The sequence below is a fragment of the Penicillium daleae genome (assembly GCF_028827525.1).
Source record: "Penicillium daleae strain IBT 16125 chromosome Unknown utg000005l_segment0_segment0, whole genome shotgun sequence".
NCBI lineage: Eukaryota > Fungi > Ascomycota > Eurotiomycetes > Eurotiales > Aspergillaceae > Penicillium > Penicillium daleae.
In genome coordinates this window covers 1132274-1142426 of record NW_026623153.1, presented here as the reverse complement: position 1 = coordinate 1142426, position 10153 = coordinate 1132274, and the positions used below count along the sequence as shown (strand labels likewise).

The following is a 10153-nucleotide window of genomic DNA, read 5'->3' as shown; positions in this document are numbered from 1 at the left end:
ATGTTATATATGGATCAAGAGATCAGATAGCGAAACTAAGGGACTTCCCTTCCCGCCATTCTGACTGGGAGCTCGTCCATGATGACCTATGCTTTCTAACTATAGCATCTCGCTTCGTGCTTCCTGGATGAGCCCTATTATAATTTGAATCATCTCACATGATAGAGCTCAGGCGAACTCCCTCGATAGAGAATAAAGCTGTAATCTGTCTGCTTCTTTCTCGCGCCTGCTCATGATTTCTTAAAAGAGTGTACTCGTTGTGCCCGTTATTTTTCTTTTCTTTTTCTGGAAAGAGCTAAATCGTGAAGCCACGGAAGTAGAAGCCAGGTGAGAGCTGGACGTATGGAATGCACGCTATCTAGAAAATCGTGAGTGGCGCACGGAAAGGGAAGCATTGAAAAAGGGGGTTGGAAAGATCTGCTGACTATCCTAGCTCATTCCAAGTGGCCCACGGTAAAGAGAGCCAGGAGGCAGGTATTGGCGCATGGTATCCACGCTTTTAGAGAAACCGCGCTGTGGCCCCCGGTAGACAGCGCCGGGAGGTAGGGGGTACCAGGAGGCGGGCACTGGCACATGGTATCCACGCTTTTAGAGAAACCGTGCTGTGGCTCCCGGTAAACAGTGCCGGGAGGCAGGCACTGGCGCATGGTATCCACGCTTTTAGAGAAACCGTGCTGTGGCTCCCGGTAAACAGCGCCAGAAGGCAGGCACAGGCACATGGTATTCATGCTTTTAGAGAAACCGTGCGGTGGCCCCCGGCAGACAGCGCCGGGAGGTAGGGGGTACCAGGAGGCGGGCACTGGCACATGGTATCCACGCTTTTAGAGAAACCGTGCTGTGGCCCCCGGTAGACAGCACCGGGAGGTAGGGGTACAAGGAGGCGGGCACTGGCACATGGTATCCACGCTTTTAGAGAAACCGTGCGGTGGCCCCCGGCAGACAGCGCCGGGAGGTAGGGGGTACCAGGAGGCGGGCACTGGCACATGGTATCCACGCTTTTAGAGAAACCGTGCTGTGGCCCCCGGTAGACAGCACCGGGAGGTAGGGGTACCAGGAGGTGAGAGCTGTGGACGCATGGAATGCACGCTATCTAGAAAATCGTGAGTGGCGCACGGAAAGGGAAGCCAGGTGAGAGTGGAAAGGTGAGAGCTGTCGAGGCATGGTATATACGCTTTCAAGAAACCGTGAGGTGGTACGAGAGAGACAAGAGACAGAAGTCATGCACGTGATGCAATTTAGCGTACATCCTTCAACCACCGCTTCAACTTATTATTTCTTCTCTCTCCTGCTCCTCCTTTCTCACCACCCTTCCCCTATGCGCGCTTTGCTGGTGAGACAGCTTTGCTACTAATCTAGTTCACCGTCCTCCCACCGTATTTGCCTCCGAAGCAAAATAGCCGATCCTTTGCGGTCTCTCCCCGAGTACTCGAGTGTTCTGCGTTGCCTTCCTCCGCCCGGCCTCGTTTCGGCTCGGTTTTCCTCATTGCAGTTAAGATGGGGCGTTTTTGCCTTGATCCGCAACCTCATACGTCAATCGATCAGTAGATTGTCGAACCTTGGCGCCTCCAGGTGCTTTCACGCTTCGCTTCTGGACCATCGCGGCTGTATAGGGGCTTTAAATCTGCCCCTGAGGCGCATGGCTCCGGCAAGGGTGTTGGCAGCCTTGGATGATGATGATCGTATCATTTCGGAAACGAGGAAGACCGGGATACTGCTTCAATGATTAGTGATGCTGTTACTCAGGAAGTGGCTCCTTCGCGCCGGATCAACGAAACGCAAACTGTCGTATGACGAAGGCATCTCTTCTAACTCAGACGATCTGAGCGATTGACCAAAAGAGCTGGAACTTTGCGGCGATGTTCAATGTAATGATTTGTTGTAGACTTATAACCGAAAAGCGTGGTCCGCCCTACGAAGGGTTCTGTCGAGAGAAGCAGAGCTGCCTGGGATAGCTTGGAAGGGCAGGGAAAAGCGTGGTCGGCCATACGATCTGGCCGATCTAGAGAAGCAGCTTTGCTTGCGGTAGCTTACAGAGGGGGAAAAGCGTGGTCAGCCCTACGATCTGGCCGGTCCAGAGAAGCAGCTTTCCTTGCGGTAGCTTACCGAGGGGGGAAAAGCGTGGCCAGCCCTATGATCTGGCCGATCTAGAGAAGCAGCTTTGCTTGCGGTAGTTTACAGAGGGGGAAAAGCGTGGCCAGCCCTACGATCTGGCTGATCTAGAGAAGCAGCTTTCCTTGTGGTAGCTTACAGAGATTATGGAGTGCAAAATTTGGCCTGACACGGCTGTTGTCAAGGTACATACTAGCATTGCATATATGAGATCAAAATCATGCCACAATCGTCTTCTTTCCAAGACATTCTATGGAATATAACAGGGAAGACTAATGACCTATATATATGGATAGCCTCTCCGGCAGTATTTGCGTTTTAAAATCTTCATCCCCCAGTTGTGACAGTTGTGTCTTCCCTTGTCTTCTCGAAGTCTCGGACTGTAATCAACCTTGGCGTTGGGTAGTAGGAGCCCTAATAAGTCAGCTTTCTTTCCCTAGAAGAAGACTCTGCCACATACTAATTGTGAAGTAAGAAAAGCCCAAAATCCGGAAGCATCTGCGGACAAAAGATGTACCTGACCCGTCTCCCGGATGCGAATGCCCACACATACATCTGCGTCGCACATCTTACTATATTTGCGTGCCTTTCTCATCAAACTTGTTTTGCGACGGCATTGTTTTTGGCGCATCGATTTTCTCTTGGAGGAGTAATTAGATCGGGTTGGATTTATAGCAGCCATTGCGAGTGGTCGCCTAGCTCTTTAGCGGCTCGATGAATGTGAATGTACCTGTATTGTCCGGGAAAAGCATCAGAAACGCGAGCTCTTATAAGCACTGTTAACAAGAAGAGCTAAAGTGTGCAAAGGGAACTTTTCAATTTTTGAACGGACAAAAGACCACGATTTATGAGAAAATCGTGGTCTTTTGCGCGTTGAGCAATACGTGGGCGCTAAGACGGCGCGTAGTTCAGGCTCCACGTGATGTTAATAGTATTCTGCTATCCCGCCGAAAGTACGTGGGAGGAGAAAGCAACACGAAAAAAACGGCTTGAACTCGAGTTATTGAACTAGACCTACAACACGACATACATGCTTTATCCTGCAAAAGGGTAGCATCCGATATATCCCGTGATTGGTGCTCGGCAGATAGGACACTTCTCCGTTGTTCCAAGACTTCCTGCGCATGACCTGCAGACCATGTGCCCACATAGAATGAACACCCAGCGATCTGGCTGCATATAGCAGATCTTGCACTCTAAAATCCGCTTTTCCCTTTGCTGGGAAAGTTCCTCTTCCGTCTTTTGGTGCCTCTTTCTCTCCTGGCGAAGTTCATCTCGAAGCATGCGATTTTTATACTGTACTCCCAGAGTCACACTGGAATGCCTCCTTGAAGGAGAGGATAACGAGATAGAGAGTTTTGCAGCGAAAACATGCTAGGCTATTTGCCAGAAGGCTCGGATTGCTTACTCTCCTTTATCTTTTGCTATGTCTCTTCCTACGCCCAGCAACCACAGAGTTCTCACCCCCATCCATGCCATCGGAACCCAAACATTCACCGACGCATAGGGGTCCATGTCCGATCCCGGAAGCACTGCTTTAACTCCCACCACGCCTAGCACGCTCGTCGCATGGAGCACATCAAATGCTATAAACGCCAGCAATACAGCTGTAACCACAGCTTGTGCGTCTCGTGTGTTCTGTAGTTTGTATCGTGCCGTATAAATGAGCATAGGTTCGATCACACCGCTGAACCCTAGTGCAGCCATAGTCTGGTACAGTAGGACGCGGAGCTGCGGCGTATGCCATGCAGACACTTGGTCGCACACGGGTTGAGTTACGTCTTGCGAAAAGAGAAGTCCATTGCATAATCTTTTATCAGCGGGCGCGAGAGAATGGAAATGGTTCGCGGGTGACGCGACGATGCAGAGCAACGCTATAGCTATAATGGAAGGCTGTTCAGGGGTTAGTAGAATGTTGTTTTGACGTAAGCTATGCGTTACTAACTCACTTCAAGAATTAGAAAAAGCCACAGATACGGCTGAGGCAGGATGTTGACTGCAGTCATGCTTGTAGCTGGTCGTTGGTGGAGTGGTGGAAACGAACAAGCTAAGCAAACAAGTTGCTGGAGCCGGCGGGTACGACCAAGCCGCTTGATTCTAGGGGATTCGATGTATCATTACAGTATTATTACAATACGTACTAGGATGTGGTACAGTCATTACCACCACAGTTCTGCCCAATTAATCGAGCGGTGACCCCAAGCAGGATTAGTGTATCTCGGATTTATTTTCCGGGAATGAAGTCGCAAGAGTGTGGAGGTATAACTGATTTCGAAAACTACTGTATTCGAGAACTGTCATGATGAATCGTGGTCGCTTTCAAACAGATGTTCACGATGCTAGGTACTTCCTGCCTGAAGAAGAAGAAGAAGAAGAAGAAGAAGAAGAAGAAGAAGAAGAAGAAGAAGAACTAGAGGACAAGACTAGATTTGAGAAGATAGAGTAAGCGTGAGTAGGGCGTCATAAGTACAACAAAACCATCGGCCGGTGAGCGCCGCGTCCCCCTTGAGCCGCATGTCCCTTTTTGAGAATCCCCACCAGGCAGACAGGATGGCAATGATTGCTTTTACCCTCTAATCTTTCTTGCACCGGGAGTGTCCACTGTCGAGTGGCAGATCGCTTCTGGTTACAGTGACTACGCAAAAGTTTGGACACCCCTCGCCCCACACCACCCTAATTACATAATATACTGCCGGTCGCAAAACCTCCGCCAAACTCCATGAATTAGCAATCTGCCAAAGAACTAGCTACTATACCACCACTAGGCCACCTAATAGGCCTAGTAGGGCGTATACCACCCTTCTGATTCAATGATTGCTTGCACTCTATTAGGCATAGCCTCAGAAAGGTGTTCTAAGTGCTTCATATCGATATTTTGCCATGCAATCTGCGCAGTTTCCACCAAGATTCGCTTAGTCTCATTATTATTCTTCATATGCATGAGATCTGGCCGAATCTTATAGATTTCTGCTTTTAGAAGGGCCCATAGATTCTCAATAGGATTTAGGTCAGGCGAATGAGGTGGCCAAATCATTACCTCGATCTCCATCTCTTCTAATGCATCGCGCACAACATACGCTGTATGCGTAGGTGCGTTATCATGCATAAAAATCCCATTCTCCGCTGGTAGTAGCGTAGGAAGAACCCTTCGATATAACTCTTCGATAACAAATCGATTCACACCACCTCGCTCGGATTCAGGATCGCCGAATAGGGGAATTAAACCAGTACGTCGAGTAGCCGAGAAAGCAGCCCAAAACATCTGCTTAACCTGGAAGCCACGGTGTGGTAAACCATGAACCTCGTGCTTTTTCCATTGGTCTCGAGGGCGTATAAAGGTCCAATCTCGACGTATACCAATCCCTCGCTCCACAGTACACTCATCAGACCAGTAAACACGGGCCCAATCAGTAGGTAAAAAGTGCTGGTAGCGATGAGCCCACTGTAGGCGTTTTGCAGCGCGTTCCTCATCAAGATAAGGTCTCCAAGCGCAGCGCCATTTTCGCATATTCTCTGCGTTTAACAATCGTCGAATTGAATCCTTCTTGACCTTATGAGAAACTTCCGAAAGTAGGTCATCGTAGGTAACGCGTGGTTGTTCCGCAATCACATACAGGATTCGGGCCTTATCCTCCTCAGTAAGCTTCTTTGGGCGACCAGAGCGAGGCTTCGATACGCCCATTCGCCTCTCAGGCTCTTTCTTGATAGTATATCGTATACCTGAGAGGGAAATCCAAGGATATCGCTTATGAATTCGCTTATAGCCCCAGCCGATATCGTGTAGTTCACATATACGCTCTCTAAGCGCAGGTGTAAGCTCTGTAGTAGGAGCCATAGAAGATAGATAGTAAAGATAGAGATTCGAGAGAGATTCGAGACAGATTTGCTGTTGGAAAAGGGGTATATTATAAGCAGTCCGCAATAAAATCGCGTTGTGTATACCCTAGCGTGTTTCTGTATACGCGATTTAGGTAGGCGGTCGGTAGACAGACTAGGCGGTCTAGGGAATGTGGGGCGGGGGTGTCCAAACTTTTGCGTAGTCACTGTAACCCTTCTATATGTAAACGTTACGGCGAGGAAGTATGTCTAGAAGATAGTCTTCTATGATCACATAGTGTCTGTAGAGTAACTGTAGAGTACCGAGAGCTTGAGACTGTTGTTATACAAAAATCTCTGATAAGGGCAGAGTTTCCCGGAATACTTATTGATTGGAGGATTCCGCAAGGGGCTCCGGCGGGACTGTAGGCTCCGGCAAGATTGAAGACTCCGGCAAGATTGACGACTCTGGCAAGATTGAAGACTCCGGCGGGACTGTAAGCTCCGGCAAGATTGACGACTCTGGCCAGAGAGGGGACTCCGGCAGGATTGAAGACTCCGGCAGGACTGTAGACTCCTGCAGGTCTCAGGACTTCTCGCTAAGGGTACCAAGAAGCACATCGGTGCCACTCCATGACTTCCTTGGATCATACGAGCTCTAATATTCGGACGATGGTCTATGGGATATAGATCGTTTGATCTGAATCATAGGTGGCATCTAATCCTCTGAGACCCGACCGAAAAATAGAGGGCAGAAATGAGGATGTATACTATGAGAGACTGCCCTTCAAGACTGTCAAGATGTGAGAATATCATTATAGAAGAATATTAAAAACGGGAAGGGTTTCCTGGGATATCTATTGATTTGAGAGCGTACGTGTTTCGTGAAGAAAATCTTAAGAGAGATTTAATACCAGGAACCTCATCTCATGACAGGAATTGTCTCGTGTAGGCCACCCTGAGATATTGTAGTCAAGACTAATGTCATAAAACGAGCCTCCTATGACTAAGCTCCTGAGAGCCCTGAGCTTCCAAGACCTTAGTCATATGATGGTCCTCTGGAGAAGGTTCTATTCTTGAGAATTTCCTCTTGAGACGAAACTAGTCCTGTGAGACCCGACCAGAGAACAGAGGGCAGACAAGAGGAGGTACGTTATGAGACCTAGTTCTTCGAGTCGAAGGCCTCCTATAACGGTCATCCTAGGCCTAACTCGGCTTTAGACATGTAGGGGCCACCCAATAGTGTTGCGCTGCGGAGGTGGATTCAGCGCTTTAGTCCTCACCTCCAGTGAGGAGGGATCCCATTGGCTCACTGTATTCATTGCCTGGTGAAGAGGGTCACTGTCGAAATACGGAATACAACTACCGCAGTGGCCTCCTATTCGGGAGTGTTTTGTGTGGCAGGACACCCCCGCGGACACACTGTATTGTGGCTGAGTGTCGAGCAAGGTGGTCTTGATATTGTGGGGGGTACAAGTTTGCGGTTTTGGCGGCAGTGCGCGCTGTTCGTCATTTACAGTATTGCCTCTCACTAACCTCCCAAACTCAGGGGGCCGTGCTTCGATGCGGCGATTGAGGATGACATTCAACGTAGAGCGAAAAGAATGGGTTTTGTCGCCAGTTGACACCCGGCCCAGCCAGCCAATGTGTCTGGGATCGTGAGCCGGGTAGGACTGCGAGCTACGGCCATGAACAGGGCGACATGGCTCTTATGTCCGTATCTAGTCTAAAAGTGTGCTCAAGATCGCTTAGGCTTCACAGAAGCATAACGAGCGATTAGCGTTTTATCCAACTAGCACGCCAGTTCACAGGTGGACTCGCGGTCTTCCTGACCGTGTTTGACCATCGCACTGCTGTATAGCACAAGGAAGATTATGCAGGAAGCAAATATAACGTTATCAAGTTTTTTCCCTCACCAAATCAGCGCTGGATGTTTGGGCATGTAATGAGCTCACTAGCTGATCATTGCTTTTGTTTTGAACTTCTTCAAGAGGGAAATATCGGGTTTATAGTCTCGCTAGGCTTTGGGCAGTGGAAAGCCGGTCCGCATTTTTCGGGAGAACTCCACGGCTGTTGCAGACAAAATCGTCAAAGAAAAATGAAAAATATGGGGAAATCTTCATTTCCGCTTTACGTTGGGAAATCCAGGCGGAGGCTAGTTGGTCCCGAGCGGTGGCTAGTTAGTCCTGAGCGATGTCGAGTTGTGCCTTTGCGTTTTACTGGATGTATCGTAGGAATAGCGCTAAAAATAGCTTAATTGTGGTCAGGAAGGGCAATAATTATCATTAGGCTTGGGAATCACCGAGCATTGGAGGCTCTCTCCGTGAAAGCGGTGAGGGCCCCTAGAGCGAGTACTGCGCCATAAAGCGATTGCCCCTGAAAGGTACCATGAATACGAGCCTCTCGTGGTGCTCGTGTTTATTTCTTGGCTGTCTGTCGATCATCCTCAAACTCCACCATGGATGGACGATACAAAGACAACCGCAGTTTTCCCGACGCAGAACCATTCTCTTTTTCCCTTTTCTGTTTCCTTCCATTCCTGCCCGCACTGCACAACCCACAAGAATGATCAAAACCCTCCGTAAAAAATGGCCCTACACCCAACTTCTCGTGTGCGAGACGGTCATGTTACCAATCGTCATTTTTGTATGGATTGTCACCCTTCCCTACTCGTTCTACCACTCGTCCCCGAACTGGGGCATACGAAAGAAGGACATGCCGCCCGTTCAGCTCTACCTGGACCACTTCTACCGCTTACACCCGGACCTTGTAGCTGGTCTTCACTCGAATATTGAGCGACTACTACCAATCACAAAAGACCCTTTTCTGCCCCAGAACACACGCTATTGGCCAACCGAATACCACTCCAACACAGGCTCGACAGCATTCACAGCGCTGTTCCCCATCCTCGAAGACGCAGGCTGGCCGCGGCGCGTCGTCTGGACTTTTCTACGGGACGAGGTGGAGAAGAATACGGTGGATCTAAAGCTAACCGAGGCCCAAAGGGGCGAATTCGCGAACGTGATGGAGAAAATGTGCAGTCATCATTTAGCCGGATATGCGGAGAAGTTGTTGCACAAGGTCTTCGGTGCGTGGAGGAATAAACAGGTTCGGAAGATGGTGTTTAATCTGGAGCCATTGACTGATCTGCACGCGGTGATCCCTGCGTCGCTGGACTCGCTGGACTGGGTGCTGCGACGTGGAAGTGTGGTCACGCCGAACCCAGCTGATGTGTGGGAGTCATACCATCGGTTATCTCGCTTGTCAAAGTTTTCAGCTATATGGGGGTGGGTCGGTCAGGGGAGGACTCTGGAGGAGGCGATAGGGACCCATTGGCAGATTTTGGATATGAGGTTAAAGATGTCTTGGGACGAGTAATCGTACTAACCGCCTTTTTTTTGTTTTCTGTTTTATGTCTATTTCTTATGTATGAACTCTACCCTCACCAAGTCAGCGCTGGGATGTTTGAGCATTTAAAGAGTTCACTGGCTGATCATGCCTTTTGCTTTGAACTCCCTCAAGAGGGAAATACCGAGTTCTATGGTTCCCCTACTCCATAACTCCGTAACTCCGTAGGCTTTGGGTACTGGAAGCCCAGACTGCTTTTAGTCAGGAAAATCCCACGGCTGCAGCAGACAAAATCATCAAAGAAAGTGAAAGAATGAGAAATCTCTTTTCCGCTTCACGTTGGAGAATAGGCTTTTGCGTTTTATTCATCGGCGAAACGCCCACACTGCTAGCACACTGTCACATCGCTGAAGTCTTGGCACTCTTGAACTACTAATCATTTTCAGGGGTGAGGAATGAAAGATTTAGATCGAAAGACTTCGCGTCCCATATGGATCGTCGTCAAAAGACCTGGAGCCCATATGGCTACTCAGCCATAGTGGCCGCCAGTTGACAGATTGAAGGCTGTGGTAGACTTGGAGCTGTGGACGTACGTCCAAAGTGGATCCGCGTCCACAGCCGCCAGACCGTGGCCTTTGAGTCTACTGTTCTGGGTCACGGGGCCCAAAACCAAAGCCTTCCCACCTCAGCTTCCCAACCACGGACCCACATCTCTAGGGTAGCAGATCGATCAGTTTTGCTGCATCCACTTGGACCCACATATGGGCAGTCACCCAATCGAGCTATCATCATCCTTGCTTGATAATTACCGTACGGTTTTATATTTACCCAACCACAACGCGAAGACTCCGATAAACTGTTTCCCCCAATAGGATCAAAC

The 10153-nt window shown here is 49.3% G+C and overlaps 2 protein-coding genes across 2 annotated transcripts; one reads left to right on the top strand and one right to left on the bottom strand.

The window, feature by feature from the left end:
- Positions 1–4888: 4888 nt before the first annotated feature.
- On the bottom strand, positions 4889–5944 carry N7458_004690 (uncharacterized protein; the record flags this gene model as incomplete). Its single annotated transcript, XM_056908072.1, has 1 exon — positions 4889–5944. One exon carries the CDS (start codon positions 5942–5944, stop codon positions 4889–4891), a length of 1056 nt encoding a protein of 351 aa, XP_056766690.1.
- Positions 5945–8550: 2606 nt separating this feature from the next.
- Positions 8551–9303, top strand: N7458_004689 (uncharacterized protein; the record flags this gene model as incomplete). Its single annotated transcript, XM_056908071.1, has 1 exon — positions 8551–9303. The coding sequence occupies one exon, from the start codon at positions 8551–8553 to the stop codon at positions 9301–9303; it is 753 nt and encodes a 250-aa protein (XP_056766689.1).
- Positions 9304–10153: the final 850 nt, after the last annotated feature.